This window comes from Triticum urartu, chromosome 7A, assembly GCF_056163025.1.
Source record: "Triticum urartu cultivar PI428250 chromosome 7A, HENAU_Tu73, whole genome shotgun sequence".
In the NCBI taxonomy this organism is placed as follows: domain Eukaryota; kingdom Viridiplantae; phylum Streptophyta; class Magnoliopsida; order Poales; family Poaceae; genus Triticum; species Triticum urartu.
In genome coordinates, this window is record NC_141879.1 from 15,587,734 (window position 1) to 15,605,149 (window position 17,416).

At 44.1% G+C, this 17,416-nt stretch overlaps 1 protein-coding gene across 4 annotated transcripts; it reads right to left on the reverse strand.

Annotated features, from left to right (window-relative positions):
- Positions 1-11,610: 11,610 nt before the first annotated feature.
- Positions 11,611-15,457, reverse strand: LOC125525909 (F-box protein At5g49610-like). Of its 4 annotated transcripts, none has more exons than XM_087535862.1 (2): positions 14,507-15,457; positions 11,611-11,950 (listed from the first exon to the last, which is right to left on the reverse strand). In XM_087535862.1, the coding sequence occupies exons 1-2, from the start codon at positions 15,415-15,417 to the stop codon at positions 11,611-11,613; spliced, it is 1,251 nt and encodes a 416-aa protein (XP_087391988.1). In that variant the 5' UTR covers positions 15,418-15,457. The 4 variants fall into 4 exon arrangements, with proteins under 4 accessions (XP_087391988.1, XP_087391987.1, XP_087391990.1 ...); XM_087535861.1 differs by having other exon boundaries at positions 11,611-11,942; positions 14,499-15,457; XM_087535864.1 differs by having other exon boundaries at positions 11,611-11,929; positions 14,495-15,457.
- Between the last annotated feature and the right edge of the window lie 1,959 nt (positions 15,458-17,416).

Consider the following 17,416-nt stretch of genomic DNA (forward strand, 5'->3'; position numbering starts at 1 on the left):
CTCGCCGGAGCCCTGCTTCCTCGCCGGAGAGCTTCGGTGAACAGTGCCGGCCGCGCCTCGGTTTCCATGCGAAACCCTAGATCTAATCCGAGAGGTTGATTTTTTTTTTGCTAAGTCCCAGGAATTTTCACTTCATATGCTCCTGTTCGAGGCCCCGTAACTTTGCATCCGTAGCTCCTATTTGGGCATATAGTATATCAAAATGTTCGTCTCGACAAGTACATCATTTCGTTCCATTGCATCATTTTCATTTGAAGTCATATTGATGCCCAAAATGCTGTTAGAAGGAGGCTTCGTGAGTTAATGGTCAGATCTGCTATTTCATCTTAGACTTTTGTCATTTTTGCCATGATTATTGTGTGCATGATATGCCTGTGAGTCCTTCATATGTTTTGTTAAGCATTTTGTCTTATTTCCATAGGTGCAACCCATGCATTTTTAGGATGTGTGTGGTGACTTGTGCAAGCTTGCAAAGTGAGGCACCTGGTAAATCTGTTTTCAGGGACTTAGTTGTTTTCACCAAGTCTGGGATATTTTAGTTCATGATGCCATGTGTTCAGCTTGTTTCCTAGTGATCCGTGCCTATTTTGAGGATGATCAGTAAAGTATTTTTGTTAATAATGTTGTGCTCTATCCATCCATGTCTCTTTTTGCAATTATGGAGCACACTAGCTTGAGTCAATCGAGCTCTACTTTTGCTTCGTGGTGAATCTGGGCAGATCGTCAACTTGTTTGCGATTTTGCCGATGTTGTTGTAGTTGATCCGTGCATGCTATGCCTTTGCTCTTGCCATGTCTAGCTTGTATTTTGTGCCTTCTTTATGTGTGTATGCTTGCCTTTCCATGACTGGCACCATGGTGAGTGCATCGAGCTCGTTTACATGCCTTCGTGAGTTATATTTCAGCATGTCTCAGTCACTAAGTCTGAAAACTGATTATGTTTTTGCTATGTTCGTGTGCTCGTTAGTATATTTTGTGATCCCTTTTGGCCCCAGGTCACTTTGGGTGTTTTGTTAAGCTTGTTGAGTAGCTCCATGCCATGTTCTTACTTGTCTTAATCAGGTCATGTATCATGTTGTTTTGCTGCTCCGAAGAGGGCTTCGTGATCTGAAATTTCAGACAAGTGTTAATTTCACTAAGTCTGAGATCTGTTTTGCATTTGCGTTTTTGACATGCTTGTTTGAACCTCATAATGGAGGAATTGGCCGAGGTTCAGTGCTAGTATTTTTTTAAGCATCTTCTGTGCATCCCTGCCATGTATTTTGTTGTCATGTTTGGTGGCTGTAGCATGTTCATCTCATTGCATTTAGGTGCCTACTTGCTGTAAATCGCAGACCGGTGTCATTCTTAAAACGCTTGCCATTTCCAAACCGTAACTCCGATTCCGATGATCTTTATATAGTTTTCAAGCGATTTCATCTCATCTTCCCAGTGGCACCCTTGGAATTCCAAGTTGAGGCCAGGTTCATGCATTTCCTGTCATATCTTGCATTTTGCATCCCGCATCGCATCCCGCATAGCATATCTTCATTTCATCATATTGCTTGGTCTTGCACGTGGTTGATTGTATCCTTGTTGCTTGTTTGTCTTGTTTGGGTAGAGCTGGCAGACGAGTTCGCTACCGAGGAGCCCGTTGAGTTTGCTTGTGAGGATCCAGTCAACTCTGACAACTGTGCAGGCAAGATGATCATACCCTCGAAATCACTACTATCTTTGATATGCTAGTTTGCTCGCTCTTTGCTATGCCAATGCTACGATGCCTACCATTTGCTTGTCAGCCTCCCAATTGCATGTCAAACCTCTAACCCACCTTGTCCTAGCAAACCGTTGATTGGCTATGTTACCGCTTTGCTCAGCCCTTCTTATAGCGTTGCTAGTTGCAGGTGAAGATTGGAGGCCGTTCCTTGTTGGAACATTTATTTACTTGTTGGGATATCATTAAATTGATATGTTATCTTAATGCATCTATATACTTGGTAAAGGGTGGAAGGCTCGGCCTCTCGCCTAGTGTTTTGTTCCACTCTTGCCGCCCTAGTTTCCGTCATATCGGGGTTATGTTCCCGGATTTTTGCATTCCTTACGCGGTTGGGTTATAATGGGAACCCCTTGATAGTTCGCCTTGATTAAAGCTTTTCCAGCAATGCCCAACATTGGTTTTACCATTCGCCACCTAGCCTCTTTTTCCCTTGGGTTACCGGAGCCCGAGGGTCATCTTATTTTAAACCCCCCCCCCCCCCGGGCCAGTGCTCCTCTGAGTGTTGGTCCGACCGAGTAGACTGCGGGGCCACCTCGGGGCAACTTGAGGGTTGGTTTTACTCGTAGGATGTCTCATCTGAGTGTGCCCTGAGAAACAGATATGTGCAGCTCCTATCGGGATTTGTCGGCACATTCGGGCGGTGTTGCTGGTCTTGTTTTAACCTGTCGAAGTGTCTTGAGTTACCGAGATACCGAGTCTGATCGAAACGTCTTGGGAGGAGGTCTATTCCTTCGTTGACCGTGAGAGCTTGTCATGGGCTAAGTTGGGACTCCCCTACAGGGATTGAACTTTCGAAAGTCGTGCCCGCGGTTATGGGCAGATGGGAATTTGTTAATGTCCGGTTGTAGATAACTTGAACCTTAATTAATTAAAATGAATCAACCGTGTGTGTTACCGTGATGGCCTCTTCTCGGCGTAGTCCGAGAAGTGGACACGGTGTTGGAGTTGTGCTTGCGCAGGTTGTTCTTCTAGATTCTCGCTCGCGCTTTGCCTCCTCTTCTCGCTCTCTTTTGCGTATAAGTTGGCCACCATATATGCTAGTCGCTTGCTGCAGCTCCACATACATTTGCCTTACCCCTTCCTATAAGCTTAAATAGTCTTGATCGCGAGGGTGCGAGATTGCTGAGTCCCCGTGGCTCACAGATACTATAATTCAAGATGCAGGTCTAGGTGATCTCGCTCCAGGTGACGAGTACGAGCTGAAGTGGGAGTTCGACGAGGACTCTCAGCGTTACTACGTGTCTTTTCCTGATGATCAGTAGTGGTGCCTAGTTGGGGTTCGATTCAGGGCCTTGTCGCATGTTGGGTTTTCTTCTATTTTGGTGCCGTAGTCAGGCCATGAGTGTTTGTATGATGGATGTTATTTATGTACTCTGATGTGACGTGGCGAGTGTAAGCCAACTATGTTCTTCCCCTTTTATTATATATTACATGGGATGTTGTAATGATTGCCTGACTTGCGACATTGCTTTCAATGCGGTTATGTCTCTAAGTCGTGCCTCGACACGTGGGAGCTATAGCCGCATCGAGGGCGTTACAGGAGTACCGGCCTGTCCGGCGGGCAATGGTACGGCGGCGTTGACGGCAGGGCAGGGGTGTGGTGCAGCATCGGGGCAGGGCAGGGGCGCGGCGGCGTTGGCATCGAGGTCGAGGCAGGGGTGCACGGCGTCGTCGTCGGGGCAGGGTAGGGGTGCGACGGCGACGGGGCGAGGCCGGGGCGCACAGTGTCGACGTCGGGGCAAGGCAGGGGCGCACGACGGCGGCGTCGGGGCAGGGCAGGGGCGCGGCGGTGTCGAGGCAGGCAGGGCGCGGCGATGGCGTCGGGGCAGGCAGGGCGCGGCGACGGCGTCGGTGTCGATGTCCGGCAGCCTGGCGGCGTCGAGGTGTTCGTCCGTGTTGAGGCGTTCGGCGGCAGAGAGGCAGATCGAAGAACTGAATGAAAAATTTGACAAGTGCTGCTTATATACACACAACATTGGTCCCGATTCATGCCACCAACCGGTACCAATGCCATCTTTAGTACCGGTTGGTACCACCAACCGGGACCAAAGGTCTCTTTTCAGCAGCCCAAAGGGCGGGAAGCGGCGGCCTTTGGTCCCGGTTGGTGGCACCAACCGGTCCTAAAGGGGGGGGGAATTGGTTCCGGTTGGTGGCACGAATCGGTACCAATGCTCACCTTTAGTCCCGGTTGGTGCCACCAACCGGGACCAAACGCCACGCACAGCGGTGTGGTGGTGGGAGTTTAGTCCCACCTCGCTAGTTGAGAGGGGCGCACAATGGTTTATAAGCCCTACTGCCGCACCCCTCTCGAGCTCCTCTCTATTGCAAGCCTACGGGCCTAATTGTCAGTACTATGCCAGGTGGGCCTACTGAGCCTTCTGCGGGCCTGAATCCCAGCCCATTGATGGGTTTCTAGTCGTATTCAGGCCGTGGTGGCTCAGTAGGTGGCAATTTTTTTTATTTTCCCAGTTTTTTGTTTTCTTTTTTGTTTTGTTTTGTTTCTCCTTACAACAAAATACTTATTTATTTTATTTCGTTTCTAATTACTTATTTATTTTATTTTATGATAATTCTTTTTGCTATTAAAATTTCTAACAAAAAAAGTTCTTTATGAAAATTCTATTTGCTTTTAATGATTTTCAACGGAAAATACTTTGATAATTTTAGTTGCATGAATTTTATATAATTTTAGTAGAGGTTGCTTATAATGTTTTGAACAGGAAATCCTTTGATAATTTTAGTTTCATAAATTTCATTTATGTTATTAAAGTTTATTTTATTTTATTTTATTTTGTTTCTACTTATATATTTTATTATAGTTTATATTATTTTGTTTCTAATTACTTATTTATTTTATGATAATTCTTTTTGCTATTAAAGTTTGTCACAGAAAAGTTGTTTATGAAAATTCATTTTGCTTTTAATGATTTTGAATAGAAAATACTTTGATAATTCACCATAGTTTGGGATTTCATTTTTTGTACTTATTTGAACTCCATTGTTTTTCTGTGTTCAAAATGCACCATTCAAAGCCACATCATCAATTTTCAACCCTTTCTGACTTCATTTGTTATTTTTCGTGCATTTACTGATTTTTTCAGCTATAAGACCCTGAAATTGAAAAGCACTACAAATGAACTCTGAAAAGGTTGAAAGTTGGCATGGTATCACCATTTCACCCACATAGCATGTGCAATAAAGTAGAGAGGCTTACGGCAAAAACTAGATGCACTTCGTGTACAAAACGGACAATCTCTTTCGAAGTATCTGGGTTTCATTTGGAAACTCGTCTGTTACAAAGGGATTTCATTTTTTGAACTTATTTGAACTCCATAGTTTTTATGTGTTCAAAATGCACCATTCAAAGCCACATCATCAATTTTCAACCCTTTCTGACTTCATTTGTTATTTTTCATGCATTTACTGATTTTTTCAGCTATAAGACCCTGAAATTGAAAAGCGCTACAAATGAACATGGATAGATAAGTGACCAAATTAATAGTAGTTCATCATCACATTAAAACCAAAGTACATACATAGTTCAAATTGAATAACATATAACTCTCCAGAGCATCTAGTTAAACCATACATTGAAACTATGTAAAACCTTTCAATGCAACACAAATGCGATCATAATCACAACTAAGGTAACAATTGATCCAACGGCATAATGATACCAAGCCTCGGTATGAATGGAATATTTTCTAATCTTTCTAATCTTCAAATGCATTGCATCCATCTTGATCTTGTGATCATCGACGACATCCGCAACATGCAACTCCAATATCATCTTCTCCTCCTCAATTTTTTTATTTTTTTCTTCAAGTAATTGTTTTCTTCTTCAACTAAATTTAACCTCTCGACAATAGGGTTGGTTGGAACTTCTGATTCAACCACCTCCTACACAAATAAAATCTATGTCACGTTGGTCGGCATAATTGTCATAAACAATAAATGAACCAAATAGTTATAAAAAGATAATATATACCACATCTGAATCATAGACAGGACGAGGGCTGACGGGGGCCGATACCAGAACCATCGCACTATATAATAACAAGGAATAATAAACGTAAGAAAATTAGACAAGTATGTATCTCAAGTAAGAATTTTTTTTTTCTTTCAGAAAGAAGATAAGAACAAGAGGCTCACCACGGTGGTGCCGGCGACGAGATCGGCCGGGCGATCGACGGCAGTGAAGACGGGGATGGGACGTGACGGACCGCTAAACCTAGAAAAATCTCGAGGAAAATGGAGCTCGGAGGTCGAGTTTCGAGAGAAGAAATATTAACTAGTGTGGTTCGGACATTTCATCGAACACCTCATGTGCATAGGAGGTGAGCTAGAGCACCCAAATGCCCTCCCCTCGCCGGCTAGCAAAAAACAGAGCAGTGTGGAGTGCTCTGCTCGCCGATGATGGGCTATATATAGGCAAATCATTTGTCTCGGTTCGTGGCTGGAACCGGGACCAACGGATGTGGCCAGGAGCGAGGCCCATTGGTCCCGTTTTGAGCCTAGAACCAGGACAAATGGGTCCAGACGAACCGGGACCAAAGCCCACGAGGCCCCAGCGGGCCACCTGGGCTCACGAACCGGAACGAATGCACCCATTGGTCCCGGTGTTCATATAAGAACCGGGACTAATGGGCTGGCCAGGCCCGAACGAAAGCTCATTTTTCTACTAGTGGGGGGTGGGTTGGTAGCTTAAAGATCATGTACACAAATGTTGACATAAACCCCTGACACGTTTTTCTCCCTTTTGTTTTCCTTCACATGAAATATCCTAGTGAGCACATCGAGTTTGTTGGTGTGCCCGAGTCGAGAGCACCGCTGTGAGCTATGGGGGTGATCCTCGGGTCATAGGATGGCGTGATTCACACGAGACTCATGATCACCGACCTCTCGGTTGTTTCTGTTAGTGTTTGTTAGTTACAAATTAGCAATGAGAAGAAGCAGAAAAAGCTGAGAAAGTTTGGACAGAGCAGAACACTTGTGTCTTCTTCCTCGAGTTAACTCTCTCTTGTATGTGTTCGTTGGAAGAAACACCCCGGGTGCAGTGGGGGAGACAGGGGGTGCTGGCAGGGGCCTTGGCCCCCCTATGCTCTCAGAAATACAACTATATGTGCTCTTAATCCTTTATTTGTCAAACAAAATTAGTAAGATTTAGATGATTTGACCATGTCTAACATTATATAACATGTTTGGCCCCCTCTATATTGAGTTTCTGGCTTCGCCACTACCCGGGTGCGCGATTGGCGCTAGAGCCCTTGAATGGTCATGGGGAAGAGTAATACTGGCTCGCCGTCGCGCTCTTGCTCTATCTTGCCTTCCAAGACCAAGAAGGATGACTTCGACAACGACAAGGCCTCGTGCGCGCTTGGCGATGGCGTCGGCAAATATATACCAGCCGTGAGTTAATGATGTCGCAACCACTAAGGGAGGAGGTCGGCTTGACACGACGAACGCAGCACTTGAAAACCAAAAATCCTAATGTTCGGTAGAATTAAATTTTAACATTTTGGAATGACACCTCCTTCCAAACCCCCATATGATATTTCATCTGGAAGTATAGTCCATTGTTCTTGAAACCGAAGCTTAGACAAACTTGTAATAAAGTTAAAATAAAAATTCTCAAATCGAATTAATAAATGGTCTAAAATACCCAACACCGTTTATATTGCAACATTGTCCCCAGTTTTGACCCTGGTTTTGTGCCTAGGTGGCGCCACATCAGCGAGGCTGGACATGACCCCACCTGTCATCCCCCATCCCCACCTCCCCCTTTGGATGCACTCGCCAGATTGGACGCGGGCTTAACCATCGGCGGCGCCGCCCACCCGCGGCCAACCACCACCGCAGCAAGTCGCCGCCGGAGCGGATCCCACCTCGCTGCTCTACGGCCCATCGAGGAGAGCGAGAAGACCCTCACCCTCGCCCGAACCGGCGAGGTAAGCCGCATCGGCCCTCTCCGCTGGCGGCGGCGCTCCGCGGCTGACCATTGCCTCTCTCCTTGGACGCAGTTCACGCACGCGGTGGACACAAGCACTGCCACTGCCTCAACCGCTCACCGCAGGTCCGCGCTCGATATGCCGCCGGCGACAGCGCTCTCGGGCGGATGCCGGACATCTCCGGAAATGTCTCCCTCTTCGGGATCGAGCTCACCCCCTTAGCCAGCTCTGTCCACCCCTGCCTCTCCCCGCTGGCCATCCGGAGCGCGGCGACCTCCGCAAGCTCCTGGAGGCGACCCTCATTCCCCCCCTCCCCTCCAAGACTGCTCTCTTCGAGGCCGATGATGATTTAAGGTATCTATTAGTCGAATAATGTCTGTACGAACCTGCTATCTGTTGTTATACTAATTCCTCTAAGGTTGGTTCAGCGACTACTGAATTTCCAACAGGCCAGGGATTCAGAGACAGGGGTCATACGGGGCACAATGACGAGCAATTGGTGTGTTGCAAGTACAGTTCAATTCCATTGCAGGTACTGATTAGCGTGCTGGCTGCAGGAATTTCGACATGGTTTCTCTTCTTGCTTGTCATCATCAGAGCTTCTCATTTGCATACAAGACAGCTTGTTTGCTGATAGCCACTACTTCAAATTGTTTCTTCAGAGTGCTCCAAACAGATCCGAGCACGAATTAGTCCAATGAAGATGCTGGATGGCAAGGCCGAGGTGCGGCATGTCGGCGAGGATGGAGAAGCCAGTACACAGGAGGAACTCCAATGCAAGCCCATTGATGTCCCTGATGCTGTTCGGTGGAGCTCTGTTCCAGTGGTTGCAGCTTACTTCCTATCAGAAACTTCGCCCATCTTCGGTGACCAGCACATAGGTTTCGATAGGTCAGCACAAACTAGAACCAAGCTGTTTTCTCCATCTTGAGTCTTTCCTTTTTTTAGTGTTACTAGTTTCCATGCTAATTATCGTATACTAGCATGGGAAATCAAATTATTGAAAGGAAAGCAACAAAGAAAGCTGTCCACAAATTGCAAGACCAAATATTGTTGTCAACAACAGGAAAAATAGACGGTCTTGTAACTGAATTATAAAGTTTTGCGGAACAGATCTCAAAGTTATACGTGCCCAAATATATATCCAACAACATACATGGTGAACTCTGTCACAGCAGAAAGCCACCAAATCGACATGCATGAAAGTAAACTCGTGTTGCAGTACAAGTAAAAACTTGAAGGAAAAGCTTATTTCACAACCACACCATGCATGGTGAACTCGAAGGAAAAGCATAAAATGTTCATCTAGATAAAAAGAAGTTCACAAGAATCAATAAAAAGGCTCCTTGTACCTTGCAAATTTCATGAGAAAAAGAATATCCATCGTGTATTAAAAAAAATTATCGGGCACAATTTTTTTGTCAAGTACTCAAAATGTTCATCGTGTGCTAGAAAAATGTTCATTGTATATTTGAAAGTTCTTCATTATATAAAAATGTTTTTCTCATGTGTTAAAAATGTTCATCAGATATGTAAACAACGTACATTGTGCAATGAAAATTTGTTCATGCACTTTTTAAAATACTTCGCCGTACTTTTATTAAAAGTCCATGCTGTTTTTAAAATGTTTTCCTACTTATTTTTTTTTCATTGTCCAATTTTTTATGTACTTTAGAAACAATATTCACATACTTTCAACAAAAACATCATGTTGTTTTAAAAATTGTACAAGCTGTTTAAAAATTTGTTCATTATGTTTCAGGAAATGTTAATGTAATTTAAGTAAATACTTCATGCACGTTTCAGAAATGTTCAAGTACTTTAAATAGAATGATTAAATATCTCTAACTTTTTATGTAGCTCTAAACCAATTATTGTATTTTTAAACCAAAGAATAAACTAAAGCAAAAGGAAAAAGTTTAAAAAATAAAATGAACAAAAATATGCTGAAACAATAATAAAAATAGTTAAAGTATATGAAAATAGAAAATAAAGAACGGAGGAATTTATTTTACTAATTTTATAAAAATATATTTTCATGCAGTTTGAAGATGCTCATTGGGTATTTATAATATTTGTCATGCATTGAAAAAATTTTCCCGTACATTCAATGAGAAGGTCATTTTGTTTAAAAAATGGTCACAATATTTTTCAAAAATGTGCACATACTTTAAAAAATATCCACTGTCCAAAAACATTTTGTTATGCATTTACGAAAATGTTCACATAATTTTACTGTTCTTAAAGTTGTTCACTGTGTTCAAGAAATATTCACATAATTGAATAAAATATCTTATGTGTGTTTGGAAAAATGTTCATCTACTTTAAATACAATTTTCACATGTCTAAAATATTTGTTAATGGAGCTCTAAATGAATTCTTGTATTTTAAACTAAGTAATAAAGGAGACATAAAAATATGAAGAAAAAACAGAAAATAGGGTAAATAAACGCTAAACATACATAAAAAATAGAAAGGAAAAAAAAGGAGAGTTGAAGAAAGGGAAAATAACAAAAAGGAAATGTGAAAGGATAACTGTTAGGGACCTTCCCTAGCCCGTACTCGGGCTGGCCCCTTGGAGAGCTCATAGGCCGGGCCCGTCTATGCACCAACCAATTACAAGTACATGGGAGAAGAGGCAACAGGAGGGTCATCCGGTTGGATCACAGCTGAAACGGCACGGCAGCTTCCTCTCCCATTGGAGGGCTCTCCTCTCAACCCCCCTGTTCTTGCTTGTTCATGTAATCTAGCTACTCAAATCCTTGTATCCAAGAGTAATTCATGTGTTATAGTGAGATCGTATAGGAAGTCCCTAACAATAACCCATAAAAAAGGAACAGAAATCAAAAGTTTTTTTTTTTTGGAAAAATAGGAAAGTGAAAAAAGTGGAAAACCGAAACAAAACAGACAGCCAACAAAAAAGGCTCCTGCTTGAACCTACGGCATCACCATTTACAGGCTACCTCTTGCTTGAACCTACCGCATCACCATTTACAGGCTACCTTTCGTTCCCCCACCAAATATATGTCCTCATCTCTGCTGGATGATTTTGAGATGATCCAAAACAATTCCCTAACAGGTGTACGCTACATTAGACTCCCAGCTTGATTTAGACTACCAAAACATGTCAAGCAAATCCCTTTCTCCTCCTGAAGACATGTCTTGAGGCCAACCATGCAAAGTGTCTGAAAGTCTGCTGCAGAGTTTCAAATAAGGCATCTGTTGCACTTTTTGTCTGAATGAATTTAAGTAGGAGTATTTCTCAACGCTGCTGAGTGTGCCATATTCTTCTTTCCAGAGAAGACATATATGATGAGTAGTATTCCTAGCTTCCATTCTGGGTTATTACTTATTACCACTGTTGAATCTTTGCTGCCATTTCATGCAAACTCTATCAGAGATTTTATTCTCTCCTCGGTTTATTCAGTATAGTGAATTGGCACTAAAAAATAATTACATTATGGTGGTGTTTTACCAAAATAATGAATGAATAAAGTCAATTAGACATTGCACCAGTAACCAGTCTGATTGAACCTTTTAGTACACTATCAGGTTCACAATCTGCAATAGGATTTAGGATAACCATAATAACTGATTGTTATGGAAAGGAAGACCATTACATTATAATTTAGTCACATGGAACTAACACATGTCCAGACTCCAGAATAACAGCCAATGCTGGGCAAAAATGAACAGGAGTAATGGTGTTCTTTGCAAATGACATGATGCTTAATCAGTAGATTTACAAGGCATTGGTCTCAACTGAAAATCAAGCAAGCACGAGTGTAATCACCAGTAAATTGAGCAGAATAATTCAAGACGATTCAGAAGCACACACACACAAATAGTTATAGCCGACAGAAGAGCTAATTCTTGGAGGAAGCATAAGCGTGGTTTGAAGGTAACACTACTGCCCATCTGCATCTGCTAATGACTCTGAGCAAAGAGGAACATAGGGTAGAAACCGGTGCCATTGTGTAATGTTTGTCTCAAGATTAAGGATACAACCAACTTTCTGATGTCGCATATCATACGCTACCAAGGTTTCACCTCCATATGAACCCAGAAAAATGGTATCGCAATTTGGATGAATCTCAGCCACCCTGTACCCCAGCTCGGTTGTGCTCATTAGCTTATCAATGCTGGCAGTGTGCTTCAGGACCAATTCTGTACTGTCGCGATCTTTGAGGCACCAGAGCTCTATCTCAGAAACTAGTTCTTTATTCAGTTGATCTTGAGGTGTGGTTTTAGAAGCAGTTGATCTTGAGGAGGGGAGCCAGGGGAGGTTTCAAGGCTTCAGTCGCACCTTCAGTTTTTAGGTTTGTGACAAAAGGTAACATATCTACTTGAATTCATTCAGTTGATACCTAGACAGCATCATAAGGCAGGTGGACACAATTGATATGTAAAGTTGCATTTTCATGAACCAAAATGAGGTCGGAAAATTATAAGCTATTAGGGCTGATATATAAATGAATGCAACTTCATACTACATATGTCATAGAAGGCACAACGCCTGCTTTTTAAAATAAATGGCGTTCGATGCAAACAAGATCGTAGCTCCAGGTTCTACCACCATTCAGTACCTGACAAACAGTAATGAGCAACCCCTACCAACTAAGCAGAGCAGATTAAAACTAATATCCACGCGTTGTAGAACGGAAATTCAACTACAAACAAACACTTCATTCTCTTCTCGTGCCTAGTAAAATCTTGTTCGTTTCGCAAGTTTATAAATGAAGACTGAGCTTAGACAGCGCCTCCTCAGGCCTGGGTTGCTCCACAGTAGGCCAAAGGATCTTCCATTGCAACATGGAGCAGATTATTTTGTAACCACTTCTAAATTTTAATTGAGCATCTTGTAGGCCAAAAAAACATCTGTCAAACCACACATCACTGATTTTTATCCTCTATAAGCATCATCAATTGTGACCAGAGCAATAGAACTAACTATAGGGATCAGGGACCATTGGTCCTATACCCCATACATTCCACCACATGGCAAAATAATAATTTCTTCTAGGGCCCCTCTGGCATATATGACCAGCATGGTATGTATCTGTGAGGAATATTACTATATGTACTGTTCTAATAATTCATTTCAGAGTGAAGTGATTGTAGTACCATCACAAGACACCATTTATTTTTCTCTAATTCCCCAGACAGATGAAGCGATGTAACGTGCTATGTATAGTTGTTTTTGGACGGCTAATGCCATTTCACAACCTAGTATCCCCTCCAGTCAGTGATATCGAATAAGATATGCATGCATGGTGTGAAATTATTGGCATACACACCATGAATTGTTCAACTGAACAAGTCCTAGCTAAAAGAAAAACCATTCAACATACAATTAACAGTAGCATTACACATTCAGGACTCATGATTAATGTACAACAGAAAATTGACTCGATCTAACCCAACAGCTAAAAATTTCTTGACATTGCCGACATGGAAAACATGTTATGTTCATGCTTGGCCACTCTTAACCATTAATTAGTATACTTAATTACATGCAGTTTTTGGCAGAATAGACAGACGACATGAAGAAAGGAATCTACCAAATGCTGCTGTTTGTTACTAGTACGCACATACCTTGGGCGGTTCGGAAATAGAAACTGGGATTGAAACCTCTGAAATAGTCCGATCTGCTTCTGCTACACTGCTACTGGTGTACTGCACCCCCAAAATTAGAGCAGAAATGGAGATTATACAAGAGTATGCAGTTCTGAAGCTGCAACCACGCTTTGACAATTTTCCTCCTCTCTATGGAATGAACGATTCACTTCAGGCAGCTTTTTTGCCTCTTTACCGAACCATGAAGCACTGGCAACATGATGATTTCCTTAGGTTTTCCTAAAGATAATTTTCACAACTTGTAGGTTTCCATGGTTGTGCAATATCAGTATTATACTGACATTATGATTTTCTTTTTTGACAGAATTTTGGAGTCTGGCGATGGACACAGCGATTTCTCTTCCTTCCACTTATAGTTCGATGCATACAGCCACAAGGCACATCGACACCGCAATACCAGGGCTTCAATATATATGGCTGCTAAGTGCGCACAACGCTAAGCGTCCAAACCAACGGACAAGCCTATATATATGTTAGGGTCACTACATTCCTAAAATAGTAAATGACATGTCCTGGCACCTGCCAAAATCCTATTTGGATATGCGAAACACAAGCCTATATGATACGTACCTTCGGTTTATCATCCGAAACAACAAAAACGGACGAAACACACATACACCCAGAGGAAAACTTTTCATGAAAGCTTCCAATGTTATTATTCTTTTTACTGGCATTGATGCAATTTCTCTGGGATTAACAGAACCAAGGCTCTACTGAATTCATTAGCTATAGAAAACATATATAAAAGGAACTTGCTCAAAGGCAGTGTTTTACCAAAATACCGAATGAATAAGGTCAACTAGACATGGCACCGTTAACCAGTCTGATTGAAACTTTTAGTAGTATACTAACAGGTTGACAATATGCACTAGGATTTGGGATAATCATAATACAGAGGAACATAGGGTAGAAACCGCTGTCGTTGTCCATTCTTTATCTCAACATTAAGGATACAACGAACTTTCTGATGTTGCATATTGTACGCTGCCAAGGCATCACCTTCCCATGAAACCAGGAAAATGGTGTCACAATCTGGATGAATCTCAGCCACACTGTACCACTTCCTAGTCATGCTCGTAAGCTTATCGATGCTGGCGGTATTCTTCCGGACCAATTCTTTACTGTCACAATCCTTGAGGCACCAGAGTTCAATCTCATCAATGGAAGAAGCTATAGCAAAGTGTAAGCACCCCTGCGATGTTCCAAGCGTGCCAACTCTTGAACTGTGCGGCACACGGATAATCTTCCACACTTTCACCTCCATGTCCACACCCACCAGCACATGCTCTTCGTCAATGCCTTTATGAATGCCCATCAGGTACATCATGCCGCCGACAAATACACATCTAGTAAGATAGAACAGGGCCACTTTCTCAACCATCCCACTATCCCTGCGAGTCCAGGCTCTTGTCCGCGACGAGTAGATGTTCACTGCTGTGATGTAAGATCCCTGAATGGTCTGCTCGAACTGAAGAACGTAGAAATGGGATGAGACCGCGGGATCAAAAGCTAGACCTGCAATACAGCTAGATCTGTTTTCCGGTGACTGTGGTGAAGGGGGCAGCTCCACCCACCTCCCGGTGACCGGATTGCAGACGACAAAACGGAAATCGTCCTTTGCCCAATTGCAAGCGACCAACTTGTTGTTGCTACCGCGATAGAGAAGGAGGCCATTGCAGGTGTCCACCTGGGTCATGTCCTTGTACTTGTCAGGTTGCAGGTAAGGGAGGCAAGGGTCGAACAGGGGTGCCCCGCCGGAGACGCTGGTGAAGTGGTGGTGATGCCCGCTGTCGTCGGTGGTGAAGTAGAGGAAGCCAACGAGGGTTTGGGGGAGCTTCTTGCGGTTGGCGGGGTCGGAGATGCACTTGAAGCGGTGGACAGATCTGGCCGGGAGGCGGGAGAGGATCTCTAGGATGATGTCGTCCGTGAATAGGCTGGCCGCCTCTTCCGTCGCCTTCGGATCGTTATCCAACCTCAACTTGGTGTTCCTCTCGAAGACCTCACCCTTCTCCGCTTCCTTCATGGAGCTCGGCTTGGTGTTCATCTTGAAGATCTCCCCCTTCTCCGCCTCCTCCATGGAGCGGAAGAGGAAGGGCTAGGTAGGGGACATGGCTAGGTCAGATCTGCAAATGGAGAGAGGAAATCATGGATCTGGCTGAGGAAAATCATGTTGGAAATATGCCCTAGAGGCAATAATAAAAGTATTATTATTATATTTCTTTGTTCATGATAATTGTCTTTATTCATGCTATAACTGTATTATCCGGAAATCGTAATACACGTGTGAATACATAGACCATAATATGTCCCTAGTAAGCCTCTAGTTGACTAGTTCGTTGATCAATAGATGGTCATGGTTTCCTGGCTATGGACATTAGATGTCATTGATAACGGGATCACATCATTAGGAGAATGATGTGATGGACAAGACCCAATCCTAAGCATAGCGCAAGATCGTGTAGTTCGTTTGCTAGAGTTTTTCCAATGTCAAGTATCTTTTCCTTTGACCATGAGATCGTGTAACTCCCGGATACCGTAAGAGTGCTTTGGGTGTACCAAACGTCACAACGTAACTGGGTGACTATAAAGGTGCACTACAGGTATCTCCGAAAGTGTCTGTTGGGTTGACACGGATCGAGACTGGGATTTGTCACTCCGTATGACGGAGAGGTATCACTGGGCCCACTCGGTAATGCATCATCATAATGAGCTCAAAGTGACCAAGTGTCTGGTCACAGGATCATGCATTACGGTACGAGTAAAGTGACTTACCGGTAACGAGATTGAACGAGGTATTGGGATACCGACGATCGAATCTCGGGCAAGTAACATACCGATTGACAAAGGGAATTGCATACGGGGTTGATTGAATCCTCGACATCGTGGTTCATCCGATGAAATCATCGTGGAGCATGTGGGAGCCAACATGGGTATCCAGATCCCGCTGTTGGTTATTGACTGGAGAGTCGTCTCGGTCATGTCTGCATGTCTCCCGAACCCGTAGGGTCTACACACTTAAGGTTCGGTGACGCTAGGGTTGTGAAGATATGTATATGCAGTAACCCGAATGTTGTTCGGAGTCCCGGATGAGATCCCGGACGTCACGAGGAGTTCCGGAATGGTCCGGAGGTAAAGAATTATATATAGGAAGTGCTGTTTCGGCCATCGGGACAAGTTTCGGGGTCATCGGTATTGTACCGGGACCACCGGAGGGGTCCCGGGGGCCCACAGGGTGGGGCCACCTGCCCCGGGGGGCCACATGGGCTATAGGGGGTGCGCCTTGGCCTATATGGGCCAAGGGCACCAGCCCCTATAGGCCCATGCGCCTAGGGTTTCCATAGGGGAGGAGTCCTACTAGTGGAAGGCACCCCTAGGTGCCTTGGGGGGGAGGGAAACCTCCCCTTGGCCGCCGCCCCTAGGAGATTGGATCTCCTAGGCTGGCGCACCCCCCTTGGCCCTCCTATATATATTGGGGGAGAGGAGGGACTTGAGACCACAACCTTTGGTGCCTCCCTCTCTCCCCGTTACGTCTCTCTCTCGTAGTATAGGCGAAGCCCTGCTACTGTGACGCCCTGCATCCACCACCACGCCGTCATGTTGCTGGATCATCATCAACCTCTCCTTCCCCCTTGCTGGATCAAGAAGGAGGAGACGTCTCCTGTCCCGTACGTGTGTTGAACGCGGAGGTGCCGTCCGTTCGGCGCTAGGTCATCGGTGATTTGGATCACGTCGTGTTCGACTACTTCATCCCCGTTCTTTGAACGCTTCCGCTCGCGATCTACAAAGTTATGTAGATGCATCCGATGACTCGTTGCTAGATGAACTCATAGATGGATCTTGGTGAAACCGTAGGAAAATTTTTGTTTTCTGTAACGTTCCCCAACAGTGTCATCATGAGCTAGGTCTATGCGTAGTTCTTCTTGCACGAGTAGAACACAATTCGTTGTGGGCGTAGATGTTGTCAACTTTCTTGCCGTTACTAGTCTTATCTTGCTTCAGCGGTATTGTGGGATGAAGCGGCCCGGACCAACCTTACATGTACACTTACGTGAGACCGGTTCCACCGACTAACATGC

What these genes read in the sequence shown, in the direction of transcription:
- LOC125525909 (XM_087535862.1), bottom strand. Translation starts at nt 15,417, where the DNA reads ATGGAGGAGGCGGAGAAGGGGGAGATCTTCAAGATGAACACCAAGCCG. An exon ending in TTACACTTTGCTATAGCTTC is followed by an intron (nt 11,951 to 14,506) that starts TTCCATTGATGA and finishes AACTGCTTCTAA; the next exon opens with AACCACACCTCAAGATCAAC.